This window comes from Neltuma alba, unplaced genomic scaffold (genome assembly GCF_004799145.2).
Source record: "Neltuma alba isolate B1F8T4 unplaced genomic scaffold, ASM479914v2 tig00012808_pilon, whole genome shotgun sequence".
NCBI classification, from domain to species: domain Eukaryota; kingdom Viridiplantae; phylum Streptophyta; class Magnoliopsida; order Fabales; family Fabaceae; genus Neltuma; species Neltuma alba.
In genome coordinates, this window is record NW_021637205.1 from 1,409 (window position 1) to 26,051 (window position 24,643).

Consider the following 24,643-nt stretch of genomic DNA (forward strand, 5'->3'; position numbering starts at 1 on the left):
ATTGGACTATTGGAGGATGTGGATATAGTTAGAATCCTCAATCCAGAGAAATGAGCTATTGTGTCCCGGCGATTGTCAAAGTCCACTAGCCATTGATTACCATATTCAATGCCTGAAAACCATATTTATGGTTTGTCTCGTTTCAAAGTCCACGTCATGCTTTTTGATCCCTACAGTCTACCCACCAAACTGGGCAATCGCTCAAAATGGAAATGCAATGAAATTATTCAATGGAAAAAACGTCTCGGTAGATAAAGGTTTCATACTGTAATAAAAGGAGTGATATTTTCACCGTTTTCACGTGGCAAGTTTGCACATAGCACACAAAGACATGCTGAGTCAGATTATGCTGTTCATATCACTATCATTTCTTGTGCATGTGTATTTTTTTGTCAGTGTTAGGAGTGTCCACCTCCAACATCAACGAACGATTGTACACTAAACATTACACAACATGTCCTTGGTTCATTAGTAGAGTTCACATGCCCAAGGATCAAAAATACAAATTGATGAATAGGTAAGTGCCTATAGTAGGGCACATGGCACTCATTATCAATTGCAAGGTGTTGATGTTACATTAACTGACTGATGTTACATTACAATCATCCCACGATGTCCAGAGATTTTCATCCGGGTAATTAGACTAAATGGCTGCCCATGTCAATAAAGTAAAAAAAAATGAATTTGCAGTGTATGATGCTATCCAGTAAAAAATGGACTTCAACGTGCAATAATCCGAGCTTGTCAAGGTCTATCAATTGTGCTGAAGCTTTAACATGTCAGCATTTAGAAAACTGAAGTGGGAATCAAAACTTCGGTATGGTGTCAGCACGTAGAACTTGTTTGAGAATGGCTTTTTCTTCATCTATTTGCTTCTTCTCTACAGGGTCCTTGGGTTTCAGCTTTCTCTTTTCTTCCAACATCCATTTGAAAATTTCACGTTGTTGCTCATCAGTGATGGGAGCCCGCACTTCCTCAGGGATGGAGACAGGGAAATAGAGCGAGTCATCATCGAAAATTGAACCATTGAAGTTGAGGTTGTGGGGGGTTCAGGAACTTCAACAGCAGTTTTCTCCTTTTGCAATTTGTGACCTTTTCTGGTATGATTCTCAGTCCCGTCTTTCTTCTTTGGCCTTGAAAATAGATAAGCTGCAATAAATTACGGAGCAGAAACATTAGAAGGGCAAGGAAAAAAAACGTCTAGTTTATTCCTGCTGTCACCATTCAAAGAAAGAAAACTGTATGTCTGGGATTTAGGTAGTACAAGAAATGTTCTGAACACCAGAAACTTGGGAAGGGTAACAAACATTAACAATCGCAGAGAGAAACACTATTTTAATCATGACACAACAGCATACAATACATGTAGACATAGTCTAATCACTTATTCATCTAAGACACAACATAAACACCTATTCATCTGATCATCAACAACATTTATCGGGGAAAATTCCCTGAAGACAGCAAATTTAGTCAAGGGATTAAATTTAACATTAAACATCAGTCAAGAGGCAAATTGATGGTATGACATGAAATCAAATTGCAATGGCAACAAGTCAGATGGCTAATGGTTGAACGTGGTAAACATCGAATACGGATATACGAAGCAAAAAGAAGCACTTAATACTTGATATTCCAGTTGCATATTCAAGGCATCAAGATAGAACTAGTACATAACTAATAATGAAAAGGAGCCTCAACTTCTGGTACCTTTGGCATTATCTAAAAATACAATAAACATGTTAGACTACTAAGACAAGTTAAAAGAGCACGCCATGATGTGTCATCTCAAATGTAGATACGAGTTTGATTGAATTGGAAAGTAGACAAAGAGATGATAAAAAGGGTCCCATTCATAAACGGAATACAAGGAGAAAGTAAATGTTCCTACACATTAGGAGACACAGCCAAAAAAAATCGCTTGATTATAGGCAAACTATCAAACAACCAATCAAAGTTCTACTTGGCAATATATCGAACACTTGAAGGGCAGAATACACAAAACGTCAAAGAAGGCCGCCGTCACAGTGAAAAAAAAGTAACAACCAATCCATTAGCCAGTTTTTTGTCGACTAAAATGAGGGGGGGAATAGAATTTAATGACGCATTTCATATCGCAGCACCATGCGCGCGCGCACAAACAAAGAAAGAAAGAAACAATGGCTATTGTAAGCAAGAGATAGAAAATAGACCTGCAAAAGCAAAATTATAGATCAAGAATACACGCCAAATTGGCTTGCAGCGCTTCATGAGCGATTCTGTTGAAGACAGAGGCGGGGGCGGTGGCTGAGCGTCGCTCATTGAAGTTAACAATGAAGACTGATGAAGATGATGATCGTTTTCTGGTGTGGTGTGGTGGTCACAGAAACAGCTAGAAATTCAGTTTGCTTGTGATGAATTGATTCTCTTTCTCTCTCGCTAGTTTCCTCCCTCTACAGAAGAAGACGTCTTGCGCATGTTCTTTGATTCTCTGGGCGTTTCAAAAAATTTACAGTGTGAACCAATTTCGTCTTCCACAATCCTCAATCTGGCGCCTCACTGCATTTTCCATTCCTTCTCTTCTGCTTGGGAAGCGAATATTTGGGTTTTGATTATTTTATTTGAAGCCCATTGGGCATACGAATTGGGGATGAACACGTGGACCATAACATTGGGCGTTTTGACCCAATTGTAGGTTGTGATTTTTTTCAAAAGAACAAAATGGAAAATAAATATTCTTGTTACTATTACAATTTTAATTTTAACTTATAAATATATAGTTTTCATGAAATTTTATTGATATGCACCTCAATTTTACATGATTGTATATTATTAATTCCATTATAATTATAAATAGATTATTCAAGTCCTTTGGACTAGCTTTTAAAAGTAATTTTATGGTATACGAAATAAGTATAGGAGAAGAGTTTTGTTTCGAATTACATGAAAACACTTTTTTAAAGTGATTGTAGAGGGTTGTCAAGCTCACCAAATACAAATATAATGATTTTCGATAAGTGATACTCCTCCGTTCCTTATATAGGACCCAATTCTGAGTTGGTTTTGGTCCTCAATATAAGACCCATTTACATATTTATCAATTTTCTCTAAATTACCCCTATAGATATTTCTCAATCATAATCAAGTAGAAGAGAGAGAGGGGTTATTAAGAAAGATGATTATGGGTTTTAGGAAAATGTGTCACTTTTCTTATAATTAACTAACTTACCTAACTTTCTTAATCTAATCAAATTAGTTAAATGAGTCGATATTAAGGACCAGAGGAGTATCAAATATAGTTTATATTAAAATGTTATTATGCACTTATTATTAATAGAATTAGAATTGAGCATCTAACAATAATTATAAAAACAAAATTCAAAATAAACATGACATACCATGGAAGAAGAGAGATGTAATACTGACATTATATTTTTTTTCTTACCCTATATTTGCCATGAAGGAATTGGAGAAGAGAGGAGGGGAGGAAAATTTTAATAAGCTCGATTTAAAAAATTGAAGAAGTTGAGTTGTAAAATTTTGATAAAGAAAATATGTAAGATAAAAGAGTGAGCAAATTTAATTAAAAATTTTAACCTTGCTTTTCAAATTTTTTTAAATCGAGCTTATTAAATTTTTCTTTCTCCCTTCTTCGTTTTCTTTGTATCAAACAGACCCTTATCATTGCTGAACGTGTAGTTATCATTAGTAATAATCAATGTTATTAATCATCATATAGAACTTGTGGTTAAGTTTTAGGTGACTATTAATTCTCAAGACCCATAAGTTAAATTTTGGAAAAGTAATTGTCATTGATTTCATCAATTAGTAATAAACAAGGTTGTCCTTCGTTATACAGAACTGGTCATAATTATAATGGAATTTCAAATTTATTGGCAACATTGTGCTAATTTGATAAGAAAATAAACTTTTATACTTAAAATCTTGCGCTTCAAAATAAGTCGGGTCGAGTTAAGATTATTTTCAAGGCCATTGAGGTGGTCAATTCAAGAGAAAGAGAATGACTAAAAATTAAATGCATCATAATATCTATTAATTGGAATGCCGATATCCTAATAATTAATCAATTATCAACTTTATACCACCCAGTACTTCACACAGGGAAGATTTTTAGTTTTAAGAAAATCAAAACACATTTTTAACAAATAACTAATTTAACTAATTTTTTTTAATTTTTGTAAATTAGTTACCTAACTTTTATATCATAAACCACCAAAACTAGTACTACTGTGGTCCTTGATATAAGACCTTGTTTAACTTTTATTTTGGTTCTAAATATATGACCCCAATCTACTTTGTCTCTCATAATTGTATTTTTTTCCTAAAATAGCCCTTCTAATAATGATAGTTCTAATCAATACACTTGATTAATAAGGATATTTTATGGAAATGCAACACCTATTTAGGATAAATAACTAACTCAACTTACTTCTTTAATTTCTCAAATTAGTCAACTGGTCTTATAATAAGGACCGGAAGTAGTATTTGTTAAGGCACGCGAAATGTCAGCCTAATATTATATTGTTGGTACCATAATGAAGTGAGTACAGCAGCATCACATGAAGCAATGCCCTGGAGACAAGGGAATTGTAGGGGACATACACAATTAAAATGAGCATATAATTAAATCTCCAATTATTGGATACTCACACACACACAAAGGCTTTTGTCTGCTGCAAAAGTAGCTGCTGTTGTCTGTGGGTAGGCGTATAGCAGAAAACTGGAGGAGCCCTTCTTTCTTTCGTACTTCAATAATTTCTTTTTTCCCGCTTTCTTCTTTGGCTCTCTCTCTCTCTCTCTCTCCATGGATCGATCTCATATACACAGAGTGTAGGCAGAGAGAGAATCTGAATTTATATTGAATGAAAGAGGTACTTGAAGGTTGAAGATGATGGAGGGCGGCCTCTGGCTGCATGCATGCGCCCGTGATAATAAAAATCCAAAACATGACTCATCTCTTTCATGATTTTGATAACCTCAACAACATCGTTAGGGTTAGGTCAAATACTACACAGAACTGTAAACCAGAGAGAGAGAGAGAAGGAAAGAGGGAGCATAAAGGTTTAAAAGGTGAAAAGGATAACACAAATAGCTACCCGGTCTTGTTGTTTTCTCATTTTCTCTCTACCGGACCATATATATATATATATATATATATATCGTAGAACCATATGATTATGTTCTTCAAGAAATATATCCTGAGTCACAAGAGAATGTGATCACGTGTGTGTCTCTCTCTCTCTCTATATATATAAAACTTACATCGCATTATCAAGCTAGTTGGCGGCTCTTCATTCCTAAATTTGAATTTGAATTTAAAACGGTGTCTGGTATTATAAAGGCCTATCTCTGAATTCCGTCTTAAATATGAGATCCTATGTTTAGAACTGGAGGTAATGATATGATTTTGAGTGAAGTTTGAATGAGGAGAAACTCTTTCAATACCTGTACTTGAGATTTCATCTTAAGAGAATTTGAGCTCCTTATTATTAACGCTGAATTTAACTATTATCATCATTTAAAATTGACAGAGAAAAAGTGTAGTGAATGATCTTGAAAATTATTAATTAATTACCCACAAGTTACGTACTTTCATATTTTAAGGACTATTTACAGTAAAATTCTCCCAAGAATTTACTATTTATATAAAGTAATAGTTTTGATACATATATAGAGATTTTCATAAAATCGTAAGATAAGTGCTTCTAATTTGATTAATAATTCTTCATCTTGGGGAAAAAAACAATGCAAATTGTGATATTTATATGGATCTTCGGATGTATTTTTCCCTGAAGTTTTCCTTCAAGACTATATATATATATATATATATATATATATATAATTAGTACTTTGCATTTCATTTGCAGTACTATCGAAAACTTTTACATAATTGAACCCCACTAAGCAGACATATGATGCTGGCTAAAATGCAAAAGATTTTTTTTGTACCAGCAAAATGCAAAAGTTACTACACTTTTTAATCTTTCTGTTTTCCTCAGTCACTGGCAAAACCAGTTACCGTACAATAAATATATTGTTTTTAAATGTTAATTTATCATTCTGGTTTTTTAAAAAAAATTTAATTTATCATGTTTTTTAAGGACAAATTATAAAGCTCATAATTGATTTAGAGTACAATGATGATGATGATGATTATTTCTACAAGAAATATCACAATATATTTATGTGCATTAATTAGAAATAAATAAAAAACTCAAAATTATTATTATGCAAAGTGAATAAATAAAGTAATTCCTGGAAATTTTATTGAATTTTCCCAGATAATAATATTAGAACTTGGTGAACAGAAAGAGACCCACATTTTTTGGCTGTCTCCACTTGTTCAATATCTAACATAAGATCTTAAAAATTAAACCTTCTTCACTTCCCATCTCATGATTGTCTATCCATCATTTGCCTCCCCCTTCTCATAATTATAACAAAGTACAAAACATTGACTACACACAGTACAAATTATTTGAAAAAAGTTTATCATCATCATCAAAAACCCTAATTACCTGAAAGTAGAAACCAGAAAATTAAGTAAACCAGTACACACACTGACACAGAGAGAGATCAACTCCTATCCATGAACTAGGCCATTGCAAGATAAAGCCATAAGAAGAATTGCAGCCTCCTTCTCATCCTGAGGGAAAACTTGTGATGCAGCTGCCAAGTTCTTACTCATCAAGCTTACTGTGAAATCCTCAAAACTAAACTTGTTTATTATTGTTGGTGATGACGACGATGATCTCCCTCTTGAATTATTATTATTGTTAGCTTCCATGTCCTGATGATGATCTTCATCAAGCTTGTGCTTCTTCTTCTTCATCTGATGAGTCTCACACTCCAATTTCAACTTCTTCTCTTTGCTGTGAACCCTGTAAGTCCCTTTCACTGCTGCAGATTTCCCAGCCACATGCAGATCCGACGACTCGTTTGCAGCAGCCGCCGCCGCCGCCATGGCTCGCCTCGCTTTCCTTTGTCGAATCCCACAAGCGTTGCATAGTGACTGCGTTTCCAACAAAATAATAATCAACAATGACAATTTGTTAAGATCACTAATCACAAGTTACAACTCAATTAGCATGTCTAATACTTAAAAAAGGACTAGTGTATCTCAGAAGGTACGAACATAAACAGATGATGACCCTTCAGTAGACCAGAATCTTGTCGACCTTTTTTCCCAATAATTTTTCAGTGTGTGGGGAGCAGCTAGACTTTTAGCTTGCTATGTTTAGTTTGATACAAAACAAAAACCAGCATGTGAATCCTGAAAGGGGAACAAAAAATTTTTACCTTTGGACCTCTTGGTCCACTTCTCCAAAGAGGGGTCTTGGTGGTGTGGCAATCAGCACAAACCCTAACAGTGATAGTATTATTATTATTGTTACTGTTACTGTGGGTTGAAGAATTGATGCTGCTGCTGCTATTATCAGTTCCTCCTCGAGGAGACAATAACAATGGTCTTTGTTGATTCTGATTCTGATCTTCAGAGTTAATAATCTTCCGAGAGGTGCCCATAATACTGATATCAGAAGAAGAAGAAGAAGAAGCCTTATGATCTGAAGCCATCATCTTCCTCATCATTCTCATCTTTGAAGGCATCCACTTCACTGGATCATTATCCTCCGTTATTTGATGATTTTCATCATCCTCCCTCTCTCTCGATCCTGATGCTGATCTCTTCCAAACTTTCAGTTTAAGTCCCCTCTTTCTGATCTCAACACCGCCCTTTTCTTCCTGATCATTCCATGACCCACTTGAAGCAATAATATTCTTCCCAGCCTACAAAATAAGATCACACGAGCAATTGAATGGTTATAATAAACACACATAAAGTGTATATATGGGAAACTTGATGTGATAAGCGATTGCTTCTTTTGACTACAAAAACTTTAAGGTATCCGGATACATCCATCTATATAGAAACACTTACCTCGACATGATCATTGTGTAGGTTGTTGGACTCCCAGTAGGAAGATCCAGCGTGATCCTGCTGAGGGGGGTTAAAGGGAATAGGGCATGATAGAGAAGAGGAAGAAGAAGAAGGTTGGTGGGTTGGGCTAAAAATTAGCTCATGGCTTTGATCTTCAGCAATATTAAGATCTATAATAGGCATAGTAGAAGTAGGAGGAGAATTAGAAGAAGAAGAAAGAGAATAAGGATAAGTTGGTATCATGACACATACATACGCACGCAGAAACCAAGCAAAGCTAGCTAGCTAAAGAGAGGGATGGATCATATCAGTGTAAGTGCTATGATCTTCTTTTTGTCCAGTAAAGATGGAGTATGAGAGAGAGATCAGAGATCAGAGAGGAGAGAGTTATAAGGAAAAAGGTTCAGAGATTTATATAAGGAAAATAGTAAAACTCATAATATTTAGAAGATGGAGAGAGATCTATGTATCAGATCTCAGAGAGAAACACAGAGAGCAAAAAGCCGTGAATAGGTATATAATATAAGTCATTCACGTGACTTCATGAGACATCAAAGAAGACAAGTTAAAAAGACAAAACCCATTAAAACCAGTGTGTGGAATGCACCTACGCTGACCCCATACTTAGGACAAAACCCTATCTGCACAACTTCTCTTTTCGATCTTTCTTTCTTTCTTTTTTCATTTTACCGCTTGCACTGCGCTAGCTAGCCCTAATCGGAGGAAAACGAAGAAAGAGAAAAAGATTTGTGGCCACACACATGAAAAAGATAATGCCCTTGCAAATCTTAAACCAATCATTTATATTGAAATAATCTGGTGGGACAATATATACGTGTGTGTGAACTGTGGGGCATTTTTCAATTTGTGGAAAACATTAATTAGGAGTTATTATCGCCGAAAATATTGAAAAAGAGATTGGAGACTATAACAACAGGATTTTTATTTACCCGCTTAACCTTTTTATGTAGTTGAAAACTTGATTTTCTTTTTATTGAGTCAATATATATGATCTCTTTGTGAATTATTCAAGCTAATAAATGATTTTCTTACTGGTATAGAAGATGGAAATTTCAAGATATACTACCTATAGTTTGTATAAGTGTTCACTATTTGTGTGTGTCCATATTATGTATTATGTGTTCACCTGTGATTTGTCTAAAAACAAACAATATTTGCATTTTATTTAGTATAATGATCACTAGAGATAATCTAACTCATGATTATGTCGGTTTGTGGAAAAGGAAATTTTGTCATTTATATCAAGAATATATGTGAACAAGAGAATTAATTAACCATTTTCAAACCATGTATATCATGTTTAATTACGGGAAAATCCCCCAGAAAGCCCCACTATTTTGAATATCAAAAATCTCACATCAGGAATTCTCACAAAGATGTGTCATGATTTGCTTTTCAAGTGTCATCAATTGCTATTAAACTATAAGAAACAATGAAACATGATTGATTTCAGATTTTGAAATTCAATTAATATTTGTTTAGATTTTTCATTTAATATTTAATTTTATTGTGCGTTATAATTTATTACTCCCTCCGTTCCTTATTATAAGAGACAAATAACCGAAGTACGTTGATCAAAAAAATAGTTAAAATTAGTTAAGAACAATAATGTGTAAAAAGTATATTTTTTTCCAAAAATGCCCTCATTAATAAGGAGAGAGAGCATGAGAGAGAACAATTAAATTATTAAAAGAAAGAGAAGTGGGAGGGAGAGAGAGTGTGAGTTGGAGATAATAAATATGGGTAAAATAGGAAATCAACACAAAAAAGTAGAGACAACTTTTAAGTGTCTCTTATATATAGGAACATGTTATAAACATCAAATGTCTCTTATAATAAGGAACGGAGGGAGTAATAGTTAACATAATTACATAATTGATTAATCTTGTTGTTTGGATTGGCTTAAAATAAGTGATTTGTATTTATTCTTCTCATGTATTTACTTAATACAGGGCTAAATCACTCCTCTACAATTAATTAGAACGAGAATATACCAAACTATATGAGTTTAGTCATGATTGATGGTAAGTAATCACAATTGTTGTCTGATGAGGCTTTTTTTTAAAAAGAAAATCACAATATTCCTAATCATGTAATGGGAAAAGAGATCAAAATTAGAGAAAAATGGGAATAAAGTGATGAATCCGACAAGATTTCTTTCTATCTTCACTTACAATACAAAATATACTTGAGAGGATCCACTTCACATGTAGTTAATTATGATGAGTAATACGTGATATACTTCCTTTGGTATTTAATCCACTTTTATTTGTGTCTTATATTTTTCATTTTTTTCACAAACTAATCTAACAAAATTATAAGCTATTATATGATATATATATATATATATATAGGTATTTTAGGAAAATCATGCCATATTGTTATGATTAATTGATTTATTTAGCTTTCATAATTTAATTAAATTAGTTAAGTAGCTTTTATATTAAAAATTGGGGATAATATTATATTACAAATGCGTATATTAGCTAGAGCCCCATATTGTATATTTCTCTCCGTGCGTTACGTACAATAATGCCAATACCAAAAAGAAAGGAGAATTATATTACTAAGAGATTAAATAATTAATTAATTAGTGAAAGCTAAAAGTGAGTAATCAGTGGCTTGATAGGAAAGAAAACACATCATTCTTTCATATAAAGCAATCTATGTGACTTCTTTTAGCTCCTCTCAGCCTCTATTTCCTTCTATATGTACGAAGGAAAGAAACAAAACATCTTTTCCCTTTTGTGTCCCAATTCTAAAATATCTCTCACTTCACCAATAGATGTTGTGTTTCAGCGAAATAGACTGTACATGATTACTTAAATTATGGAATCTCAGATTATTACAATTTGTTATGAATGTGGAAAAAATATCTTTCGAAGTTACTAACTCAGATTTGGATTAGTTAAAATTTTATTAATGTGATTTCGGATACCATATGGTTGTCATAAAAAAAACCTAACAATTTAACCCCTGAAAACTCTCCGGAGCAAGGATAGTGAAATGTAAATAGAAAGCTAATATCATTGCTGATCCTTACAATTTGATTGAATTTGTGGTTTTGGTCCTTATAGTTGCACATAATTGGTTTTACTCCTTATAGATTTATAAGGATTTGGTTTGAGTTAAAGCATAGGGACCAAAACCTAAACTAATTAAGAGTATAATGATCATTTATTAAACTCATAATAAAATATTATAAAATTATAGGGTCAAAAACGAAGGATTTGAAACTACAAAGACCATAATCAAAATTTGATCAAAATATAAGAATTGAAAATCATTTTGACCCCTAAATAGAAGTTTGGAATTCTTCAAATCCTGCATGTGTGTGTATGATGTGACCGAGCTTGTATATATAACCAGGCTCATATACGGAAAGAGGTATGACTATGTATAACCAGGCTCATATACGGGGCATGACAATACAGAATCAATAGTTCAAGCCCTCATAACGAATTTAAAAAAATTGTTTTTGCTTTTTGAAACTTAATTTGGATAAATAATGGAGTTAATAATAATACTATCTCCGGTCCTTAATATATTTAATTAATTTAGGGACATTTAAAAAGTTATTAAATTATTTAATCATAGTCCATGTTACATGATCTCTTTAAAATACTTATCTAAATTATTAAATTATATATTAATCTATAAATAAGATAAATTAGTTTTAAAATGATAAATATAAATAATTCAAAGTAATTTTTATAATTTTTTCAAATTAAGGGGTGTTTGGATGGCATCAAAAGTGTTTTTTAAAAGTACTTTTTCGTAAATCAAGACAAACTTATCTACATATTTACTTCATATACTGTAAAATTATTTTCAAAACCATAATTTGGTTTCATCCAAATACTTTCTTAATCAATTGAATTTTATATTAAAAATAAAAAATAGTACCTATAAGAACTAGTTAACTAATTTGAAGAGATTAAGAAAATAAGTTAAGTTATTTATTTGTAATAAATAAATATTATTTTTCTTAAAATATCATTGCTAATCAAGTGTATTGTCTAGAATTACAATTATGAGAAGGACTATCTTAAAAAAATACATAAATATGATAAACAAAATAGATTAGAGTCTTATATTTATAATCAAAATAAAAATTAAACGAAATTTTATATTAAGAACGACTTTCAATTCTAATTATAAGATCTTGTTTATAGATAGGTATAGTTAGGAGTAGAGGTAATATCAACTTCATCATGGGCGGGTAAGGCGATTCGGCAGCGCAGCGCAGTGGAGAGAGGCGAAAAAAAGAAAAATGAATGAGAGGGGCAAGAGGGGGGGGGGCCTAGTGTTGCCAAACGGCAATAAATGCAATAGCAGGCAAAACGACAATTCGTTTTCATTCCCCACCACAGCTCCCAAACCCTCTGTTGTCATGGGGCTCCACCCCCTCATTTATCCTTCCCGTTCCTCATTCCTCTCTCCCTTTACAATCCCACGGCCAGCCACTATCATCAAGTGGATGCTGCAACTCGAACTGGTTTTTTTTTTTTTCTTTCGGGCCAGACAACGATGCTGGAGGTTATAAGTGGGATTAAATTCCAGACTTTTTATTTATATAAGAGTTTTCATATTACTAAATTATGATATTATGAACCCATTTGAAAAAAACTTATAAATAATTTTTAATCATAGTTTACAAAATACGAGATAAGTAGTCTCTTCTGATCCTATTTATAAGTCACTTCTAATATGAAAACCTTAAACTTTATTAATTCTTATTTAAAATTCAATAATTTTTAACTTTATCCCTATTTAATATATATTATACCTCATATAAATAAAGTTAACACAATAATAAATTAAGGGTAAAATTATATATTTATGTAAAAAAATTTCTCTCAATACCTTATAAATAGAACCAAAAAATATCTCCTCTCTGTCCTATAAATAGGACCAAAAGAGTATATATGAAAAAAATTTTGTCCTAACTTATGTGAAATGTATTTATAAGTTATGTTAATCATAATTCCGAACAAAACCTTTATCGACACAGTACACTAGTGCTTTAGTTCGAACGGAGTAATATTATCACTTATATTAAGCCGAATCTCATATACAAGAGTGGATTAACTGATTTATATGAATTGAAAAAAAAAAAAAGTTGGCTAAGTTAATTATTTAGTATGCTGATTTTTTTTAAATCTCTTTTTCTTTTTTCCTCTTTTTGGAAAATAAATCTCCCTAGACTAATCTAAGAAACAAAACAAAAATTATTTACGTTGGAAATTACTTTGTATCGCAAGGGGAAAAAAACTATTGTGCACACATTTTTTTAGTTTTCATTAAAAGCATATATATATATATATTAAGATAATACTTATATCAAGTTTTTTATATTCATTATATTCAGTTTTCCAGTCACACATGACTATGTGTTTTTTTTTTTAAATATTACCATTTAATTATAAATCCATATGGGAAAAAAAGGCACATCACTATATGTAATTAGAGAACTTGACATAATGGATATAAGGTATTTGACATAAGTTTTTTCCATATAAGTATTAGGGATATTATATAATTTAGAAATATATATATATATATAAGATACAAATAAAATCGAGCTTTTGTATTTAAAACCAAAATAAATTACTAAACTAGTTTCTCCGTTTACAAATGCACAGAGTAGTGAATACTTGATTTGAATAATTTTGTGCAGCAAAAAGAAACCAAATAATTCTCACTAACAAGTGTTGCTTGGTTGGGAAGAATACGATTTGGCATTGACATGAGTTCAAATCTCCATCTTCTATGATGATATTAGGATTTCATCAAAGAGAAATTTACACACACACACACACACACAGAATTTACCAGAGATGGATATATCTACATCTCCAAGATTCCAAAGGAGCAAAGAAGACTGACATGACCACAAATCAGATGAGTTACGAACATTACTGCTCAGTTCACTCCTCCAGCCTGTCCTAATAAGTTTTACTTTAGCCTTCCATATATCAACTTCCTACATTTTAAGAATACGTTAATTGATACTGGGAATACTATATCAAGTAGAAATTAAAAAACTGATAATAGAAACTTTGAGCGTGATATATATATATATATATATATATATATGATCAGTGATTTAGTGTAGTATCTCATAGAGGCTTAATACATACTTAATTTCTTAGTGGCTGACCAAGACTACTCTAGAAGATGTGTGTCCTGCAGGTTGATGAATTTTAATTTATGTCCATTACTCTTTTTTTTATTTTTTTATGTGGAATCAGGATATCTTGAGTTATATTAGACTCGAAACTAATCCATTTAAGCAGTTAAAAAATAACCTTCTTAATAAGTACGCTTCATATTATTCAAATTTATGTTCTCATTTTTATAAAGGTGAAACCACTACCATATCAACCAACAGCTTATTGGTTACTTTTTTTTTTTTGAAACTATTAAATAAAGAAAATGAAGAGGGAGTTTCGACTTATGATATGAAATTAGAATGAGAGCTGGTTGATTTTTTGTTTTATCTGGATGTTTTCATATTTTCTGACTTTGTTGGTTTGGTTTAGTTCTATGAATTTGTCCCTGGGGAAAAACAAGAAATGCTAAGAATATGCAGACAAAAGCCAGGGCCAAGCTTGAAATGGTAAATTACAGGGAATTAAAGGAGGTCAAATCAGAAGCAGTTAAAGAATGCAATAATGTCAGAATGAATTTGCCCCATATATTCCCAAGATTGCCAAATAAATGCCTATGTCTGTAGCCATATTGACCAACTCTGCAACCTCATTCAAACTCGAAAATCAGCGAATCAAAATACTATCACTCTCATACTTATTAGGAAAAATCCAGAAAAAAAATTGTTGAATTTTAAAATTTTAAATTAATGTCGGTTAGTATATTTGTAGAAAAAATAATTACACTGACAAAGTAAGTAACAACACATTTTTATAGTAATTCTTGATTTGAAATTTTGAAATTCAATATTTATTTTTTTAAAGATTTTTCCTACTTATTACTTCCTCTGGTCCTAAATATAAACTTTAATTTTAGAGAGAGATTTGGTTCAGTTTATAAGTTTCATTTTAAGTTCTCTCTAAACATTTTTTAATTTTGTCCTTAGTTAATTATATTTAGTGTTTTATATGAATAGCATTAATTAGAAAGGTAGCTAACTATTTACAAGATAAGGAGAGAATGGCATATGCTACCCCATATATTTTCTTTTATTATTTATTCATTTATTGTTTCTGTCAATTACTCTCATAGTAAATATGGACATATTTGAAAAAAAAAAATATTTCATAATTATTTATTTATTGTTTTTAACTAATTTTAACTACTTGTTCGTTAAAAGCAATTTGATTATTTGAAACTTATACATGGGACTAGAGGGAGTATTTGTTACTTATAGGAATTTCTCAAATATTAAGAAGAGTATTAAATAGATGAAATTTTCAATTTTTGCCTTATTAAGAAGAGCATTAAATACTAGGAAAAATGACAAATAAAGACCCTTCAATATGTGAAATTGTGATTTGAGATCCTCAATTTGAAAAATGGCAAATAAAGACCTAGTCCCATATTGCAAATATGAAATCTTGGTGAAATGTCTAAAATGCCCCTTAGCCAAGTTGTGATTTGGTTTACTGAAGTTGTCATTCACTAAAGTAAACTTATCATTTTTCATAGTCAACTTGTCATTTGGCATACTCTCAACCAAGTTGTGATTTAGTCTACTGAAATTGTTATTCGCTGAAGTGAACTTATCATTTTCCATAGTCAACTTATCACTTGGCCGAGGGGCATTTTAGATATTTCACCAAGATTTTATATTTGCAATATAGGACTAGATCTTTATTTGCTATTTTTCAAATTGAGGGTCCCAAATTGCAATTTCACATGTTGGGGGTCTTTATTTGCCATTTTTCCTAAATACTAGCATATTTTCCCTCACTTATTGCTTCTCTCTTCATTTTTACTATAATTAATAGATACATAATTGAAAATAAAGAATTAAAAATGGTACAAGTAACAAATAAAAAGAACCAAAATTCCTCTTACAAGTGATAAATAATAAGGACCAGAGTGGTTCTCTATCATTCTTCTGTGTATATATGTGTGTGTATGTGTGTGTATTGTAGTTGACTGATACTTTAACATCTTTTGAATGAGATTTATGTTCACATAGAGGGCGTGTTTGAATTTCAGTTTAGAGGTCTATGTTAAACTTTTTTTTTGGCCTGAGAGGTTTATTTTAAACTGAAGTCCAAAGAAGAGCATTATAAGAAAATGAGCACATATATATACTTTTCATAAATAGTTAGCTTATGTCATTTTCTTAATTTTTATATGCCAAAAAAAATCAACAAAAAGTCAACTCTCTTTGGGTGGGGGGGGGGTAATGACACTTTAATTCTTCAATGCGATAAGTTTTTCCGAGGAATATTTGCATGGAGCTACAACACCCAAAAAAGCCTTCCAAAGAAATGCGGGAAAAAGAAGTAAGGAAGTGGCTTCTCCTGATAAGTCAAAAATCAAAGGAGTCCAAAAATAGGTTAGTTAATGCATAGGTATATACTCTTCTGATCTTAAATATAAGACCCTTTTTGTAGTATAATTTATACTACAAAAGGAGTCTTATATTTAGGACCGGAGAAATATACACTACATTCACTTCTTATCAAGAGTTAGGTTACTAATTTGAATAGATTAATAAAATTTATTAAGTTAGTTATTTGTCATAAATAAGTGTTTTGTTATTAGAATACCTTTATACTAATTATGTATATTAGCTAGGGCTATCATTTGAGAAAAAGTTGTTATAAATGTATATTAAATAGGGATAATAAAATTAGAAAATTGTTAAATTTTAAATAAAAATTATAAATAAGTCATTAGGGTAAAATTGGAACAAGCCTATTAATTACTCCTCTAGTCCTATTTATAAGACAAAGAGAGAAGCCATTTTTTCTTTTTATAAGACAGTGAGAGAAATTTTTTATATAGATATACAATTTTACCTTTATTTTATTATTATATTGACTTTGTTTACATGAGATAAAATATATGTTAAATAGGGATAAAGTTGAAAAGTTGTTAAATTTTAAATAAGATTTAATGCAGTTTAAAGTTTTTCTTAGTTTGTGTGAAACATGTTCAAAACGACTTATAAATAGGACTAAAAGAGTACCTTATAAGTGACTTATATTTAGGAGCAAATTTTTTTCTTACAAGTGACTCATAAATAAGGAAGGTGGTATATAAAAAGATTTTGAGATAGTCTAATCCTATTTTGAACTTAAGCATCTTTTTTTCATTTTTGCCTTTATTAATTAAATGTTATATCACTACATCAATTATCTCTTTTTCTGCTAAATTTCCTCACTCTCCCACTCTCTCTATAAATAAAAGATATTTTTTGAGAAATAAAATACATTTTTTAACCCAATTATTATACTTAACTAATTTTTGGTTCAGTCCAGATATTCACTACTAGTAGCAGTAACAAATCCCATGTATCGAAAACTTCCGAAGGGATTTTAATGTAAGCCATACAACTCTCTTCGTATATGCTGCTGGGGATCAAATCCTTAATTAAATGCTTAAAAAACTCAATTAACTGTGGACTGTGCTACATCTCGTTGTTTATATTTACCAATTTTAACCAACTTCTTGGTTTATATATTTGTATTTTATATGGGGCAGAATATCTAGGAGATTGTATATACCGTTAGAGCATAGGAACACAACTGTTTGCAGCACCTCTATAACCATCCCACGTATACATATGGTCCTCCAAAGGATGCATATGAAAGCTTTTATCCTTTGAAAAGACAATATTTTAATTTTTCTTGCTGGTTTTTCTGTCCCTGTGTAGGTCTCTGTCTCTGTCTCTGTCTCTCTATATACATAGAGAGAAAGGTATTTATTTGCGTGTGTGCCAGCAAAATGATAAATAAGAAAAAGGAAAAGGAAAAATAATTTTTGCGATGAAGAGGAAGGCTACGTATGTGGTTTGTGAATCACTAATGAGGATGTTTGAGGGATAGGGACTTTGATGCAAAATGTATATATTTGAGTGTCTGTATTACAAAGTCAGTCCAAAATTGGTAAGGTGGCCTATTGCTCTTGAGGCCTCCCCATCCTTGTCAATGTTCTTTCATTGAGATTTTTCACAATATTTTCTTCTTCATGCATCCATCAAAATATGTGATTTGTCACCACACAAATTAAACACACCTTTTTGTTTAAGAATAAATTGAATCTAGGTTGATCCAACAAAGACATTATTTATTATTATATTTTATTTATTAATAGGTGAGAAGACAATTGTAGAGTTTTCGCCTCCCCTGATGTTAAAATTCTGTTTTTAAGCAAAAGATCCAAATAAAAATATCAAGATGAGTCTAATATCAAAAGACTCATCAACAAAATACAAATATATTCCTAATATAAGGAGCTATATAGTGAATATAATGCGCATGATGTATTTGAAAGAATTATATTACTAATAAGATTAGATCTAACAGAAAAAGTTGGTTCCTACGAATCAAGATTTTAAATTATACTCTTGGAAAAAGTATTGGCATTTAATGTTAGGATGTACTCCCTCGGTCTTTAGTATAGGATCTAACTAGAAGATTGATCTTGGTCCTAAATATACGACAAATTTCTCATATTTATCAATTCTTTCCTAAATTACCATTGTTAAATAATTAAATACCATAATAATACTTATTAATAATACACCTATATATTTTATAAACTGAGTGAGTACTTATTACTCATTAATTTCACACATACATCAATTCTACCGTTTTATATTTTTAATAAAATAATTTAAAATTTTTTTGCAATGTCAGTTTTTTAAAGAAACTTTAATTGAGAGTATTTTGGGAAACATATGTCATATTTATTATTATTACCCAATTTAACTAACTTTTTTAATTTAATCAAAGTATTTAAACAGATCTTATATTAAGGATCAGAAGAGTATTTCAAACAAAAATTGCCTTTGATAGAAAGATAATTGATACTTTTACTTGATGGAGAAATTTGGAACCAATTATTAGTGGTTGTGTGCCAGCTAAATCGATCTCTCTCTTTGCATGAGATGAGGAGGGAGCCTTAATTGCCACTAAAGAAGATAGGAGCTTAGTCACATTTGATAGGATGGATGACACATAATCAATTTAAAAGGATATGCATGCTCAATAATATTGTGATTTTTGACTTGCATAAAATTAGAAAAAAAATACTGTTAATTGACTAATTAATTCATGTGTGACAATTGTGGTTTTAGTTACCGGGCTTGTCTTCATTTGAGTGGCTTTGGCTCTTTCTTTTTGTTTTTCTTTTTGGAAGATTTATATTTTATTATTTATGCACAGGACCATATCATCTTCAAATATATATATAACGATTGCCATCGTGGGGTTATTTTCTTAACGGTGACCTTGACAGCGACTCTCTCTCTATTCTCATCTACACATCATTATTTCAGAAAGACCCACAATATTATTGTTTATGTAGCAGCTTGAGAAGCACATATATGATTATAATCATGACAAAATAACCCACTTATGAGCATGTTCACAAAAATTCCTAATTTTATGAAAAATTTTCATATTTATAAAGAAATCATTAGCAGTTCAGGTGGCAAGGACGGTTCGGTGTGATCCTGTGGGGAGAGGATTAAGAGTTCAAACTTCAAACCCTTCAAAAGTTCCAGTATATATTAAATAATATAAATTATAGTAAAAATTTAATAATTCCTCCCATCATAAGTGTAAGACTTAGCGAAAGAGTTTGTTTTTACTCTAAATATAATATCTCAATCTACTTTATTTTCTAAATTTATAATTTATTTGCTAAACTATTCCCATTCATCAATTATACATTTACACATATTAAGGGTTTTCTATCAAGGGAGTTTTTGTTTTTGTTTTTATAGAAGTGGTTAAAAGGGCTTTTAGAGAAATCAAAACATATTTTCTATAAATAATTAATTTAAATAATTTTTTTAATATTTATAAATTAATTATGTAGATTTTATATTAATATTTAAATATTTAAGTGTTTAATACGTACTACTACGTGCACATATTCACTTTTCGGTTTGAAAAAATTACTTACACAAGTGAGTAGCTGAAACATGTAATTAATTTCTATTATGAAACTTATCATTACAAACTGCTAAGTTGTTATGAGACTTTTTTATATATATATATATAGAGAGAGTAAAATACTTTGATTACCCTTATAATTTGCATCAATTATACAGACCTCCCTTCTATTTTAAAAACATACAGTTTAGTCCAATTATTTAACACCGTTAGAAACATTTTAACAATATTATTTTTAACTGAAATTTATATCAAAATAAAATTTATTTATTATTTTACTCCTCATTCTAATAAATTCCTAAATTATATTTTTACAGTTACATCAATTTCATTTAGTTAAGGCAAACATAAAAGATTTGATTAAAAATTTAACTAATTTTATGATTTAAAGTAAACTATGAAAATGATAAAATCTCATGATGTGGATCGAAATTAATAAATTTTATACCATGTTAGAAATTTTAAATATAATTATTTTTTGATTTCATAAAAACATTTTTTGGAAAATATAAAAGTCTAAATATTATTAATTTAAAAAGGGGCATTTTGGTCAAAAAAATAATTTAAAGTCAAACATAACGGTCAACTAACAGTTTGGTAGACGAAAATAAAATTTTAAATATAGGAGGGAGGTTTGCATAACATATGTTTTAACTGTAAGGGAGGTTTATATATGTTTTAAAAATAAACGGGAGGTTTCGGTAATTGAGATAAAATAGAAGGGTAATCAGTGTATTTTACTCTTTTATATATAAATATGTTCCTTTCTTGAGGCTTTATTGCAATTCTTCCTCTCTATTTTTTTTTTGAATGAACAAGCTGGATAGGTTTTTCTTTTATACTCCTTCATTTCTTAACATAGGGCATAATTATTGAGTTTATTTTAATTCTAAATATAAAATCCACTTCTAGTATTTATCAAATTTTTTTTAAATTATTCCTATTGATACTTCCCTCAACTATAATCCAAAGGGAGGAAATATATTAACAAAAATGGTTATGATATTTTTAAAAATATCATATTTTTATAATTAATTAATTTAGTTATTTTTTTAATCTGATTAAATTAGTTAAATAGATTTTATATTAAATGGGGTATTATTTTCTAGACGAATTATAAATTCCATGCTCATAACATCTACGCGCGTCCGCTACTCCTTCACAGTATACTTAACGCCATGTTTGGTATGTGCATTTTAATTTTGATGTGTTGGGAATGATAATGATGCAAAAGTGGGATTAAGAGTAGAGTTGGGAATGTGGGCTGGCAGGTGCAGCAGCGGCGGGCCCGCAGCGGTGCGGGCTGAAGTAGCCCGCACTTTGGCGGGTTGGCAAAACAAGGCGGGCTAGCGGGCTCGCCTAACTTTTTTTTTAAAAAAAATATTATTATTTGAATAGGTTTGAGCTTAGTTTGTAATGTTAAAATTGGACTTGGAGTTTTAAACTTGAGTAATGAGTTATAATAAAATAATGTGAGGATTAATTTATAATTTGAGAAGATATTTTAGAAAAACTAACACATATTTTTTTCTAAATAATTAATTTGACTATTTTTCTTATCCAAATTAATTAAGTAGATTTTTATGTATGTATTACATATACAATTACATGAATGAGAAAATGTAATATGAAATTTGGGGGTTAAAATCCTCCAATTATGTTGTATAATATATTAGAAATTATATAAAAATAAAAATTAAAAAAAAAAAAGCGGGCTAGCCCGAGATGAGCGGGCTGAAAACGGTACGGGCTAGCTGGCAGGGCCCCCCCGTATTACCAGCTCTAATTAAGAGCGGTGTTGAACTAAATTTAAAATATTGAATTATCTATATATCTATATATGTGTGTATTTATAACAGAGCCTCTTAAATGCTCAGTGTAAGAGTGCAATAAAAAAACCTCAATTTTTTTTTATAAAAAGATCTTCAGTGCTGTAAAGTAATTTCTTCTTCGAAGTCATTGGAGCCTCAGAAGCCAGAATTTATTCAACTGAGAAATTAATCAAATATTTGAAACATTACTAATAGGTTTGAGTCTAACAGAAATAACTAGTCCCTCATAATATGGTGAACTAATATTTAAATTTATATTAAAGAGATATCTATATTTAGTGCTTCATAATATCTCAGGATAAAATTACTTTTAATAAGCATATATATATATATATATATATATATATAAATACACGCAAGCGCCCGCTTGGCAAAACGAGAAAAAGGGGATTTGAAACATTGTAATGGGCTGGGCCTACTTTTGTGAATTTCAGAGGACGCCTAAGCCCAACTTAGCTTCTTCTCACTAAGTCACATGCACAGCAAACCCATAATGAGGAAGAAGACAAGCGCATAATCATAATGGGAAAACAAAAAGCAGTATCACCGTTCTTAAGAAAATTTGTACTCTTACAATGCTTAAAATAAGACCTAATTAGAAAATTAATGTTGGTCCCATATTAAAGACATATTTCATATGTTTATCAATTTTTTTTTTTCAAATCAACTCCATTAATATTCCCTGAACAATAATTAAGTAGTAGAGAGAAGAAGAAAATGAAGAAAAATATTTAGAGTGTTTTAGAAAAAAAATATCATATTAACTAATTTAACTAACATCTTTAATCTACTCAATTTAGTTAATTGTATTTTATATTAACTATTGGATGAGTAAAAAAGAAAGCAGTTATTTTCTTAATCATGTTTTAAAATTATTTTTTTTAAAAAAAGTCCCTGGTATAATGTTTAAAATTTTTTCCATGTGAACAAAGTGTATTTTGGGTGAGTGACGTAATTGAATGAATATCTTAATTAAATGCAGATTAAATCAGGTGATTTTACACGCAAATAAAACCAGAGCTGATATATACATGAGAAAGTATGAGAAAATACAACACAGAGAGGGGAGGTTAAGGACTAATTATTCTGTCCAATTCTTAATATTTGCTTAGTTTTGTAAAGTATCCATGATTTATTTTAAAAAATCTTCACACTTAAATTAATTTTTTAAGGAATGAAGACTATTAATTAAGGTAAACTGTTCTTCTTAATATATATGATTAGATTAAAAGTGTCTTGTAGATAAGATTAAAGGAAGTTATGAAAAAGGAAAAAGCTAATATACATTTTCCTAGGGGCTTCTTTAAGAACAATATAATTGTTTTTTAATGCTATATATGAGGTTCCTTTACTCTTTAAAAAGCTAGCTATATTGCAAGTGACAGCATTTCTAAAAGAATGATGAATAGTCAAGATCTAGCTTTACATTTAACCAACACATTGTTTCGTATACAATACTTGTATGTGGACGTTAATAGGTTATATTGCAATCCCACCACATTAAATTGAGAGCTTCCATATATAATATAAATATATATAATTAGTGAATATAACCACTTTTGTGGTGTCTAATTCCTAGTAAACTATGTCATTGTCATGGTAGGTTTAGAGGAGTCATCTGTGATAGATGGAATGGAAAATATAGTTTTGATACGTTAATGCTTACATCATTCCATGTTTTTTTCCTCTTCTTACTAAAAGGCCACTGTAAAAAAACAAGCCATGACATATTAGAAATCTAAATATCTCAAGCATTTATGTGTAGTTCTCATGATCTAGCCAATTAGCATTCTTTTTGAAAACTAGGAGTGGGGTTTCCTTGCTCTGTGTGTATTTTGGGCGTGTACTTAGGTCCCATTGGGTTCAAAATATTAAAAATATTGTAATTAAAAAATCATTAAATTAATATTTAGTATAATAATTGCATGTTATATGAGATTAGAAAAATCTATATATGTGGGATTGGGAAATACCTGAGGTTTGCTTAATCATGTAACAAGTAATCTCTGATACTAAATATTTTTTAATAGATTTTCTCAATTGCAATCATAATTCATATCCCTTATTTTTAATGCTTTTGTATCAAACAGGATCTTAATATCCAGAGTAATCTCATTCAACTAGAGAGGTTTATTGGGGCTCAAACTAACCTAAGATGAATCAAATAGGATTCATTTGGGCATCAAACTCTACCATTAAGTTAAAACCATTGCATATATTTTTAAAATTCAAACTCGAGACCTCTAATTAAAGTGGTACAACCCTTTATTATTTTTCTCTTGTTGGTTATCATTCATTCAATAGAAAGAACTCATACACACATTATACTCACAGAGGTTCAAACTCACAACTTCTTGTTATCAGTTGAACTAAGAACTTGGTTTTAAAACCAAACCAGACCGGCTAGCTCAACCGAGAAGAGTAGGTGGTGTTTCCTAGAAACATGCATTAAAAATGATGAAAAAATTGAAGGAGTGGACAAACTGGTTGAAGGTCACAAGATATAGAAAATGGGGAAAACAGGCAACTGGAGGAGAAAAACAATGGAGCAACTCAAAAGAGAAGTAAAGGAGAAGAAAGAAGAAGAAATGAAAGACGATAGAAACTTAGACTATAAGAAGAAGCTACCATGAATGAAGATCCCCTGAAACATGTCAATAAATGAAGTGGGGCGGGTGAACTAATCCACGACGTAAACAATGACCTGAATAACAGAATAAAGCAAACGTACAGAGGCTCCTCCAAAT

General features: G+C 30.6%; 1 protein-coding gene across 1 annotated transcript; it reads right to left on the minus strand.

Annotated features, from left to right (window-relative positions):
- Nucleotides 1-6,361: 6,361 nt before the first annotated feature.
- Nucleotides 6,362-8,441, minus strand: LOC114731253 (GATA transcription factor 21). Its single transcript, XM_028918394.1, has 3 exons — nt 7,940-8,441; nt 7,300-7,788; nt 6,362-7,012 (listed from the first exon to the last, which is right to left on the minus strand). The coding sequence occupies exons 1-3, from the start codon at nt 8,180-8,182 to the stop codon at nt 6,584-6,586; spliced, it is 1,161 nt and encodes a 386-aa protein (XP_028774227.1). The 5' UTR covers nt 8,183-8,441; the 3' UTR covers nt 6,362-6,583.
- Between the last annotated feature and the right edge of the window lie 16,202 nt (nt 8,442-24,643).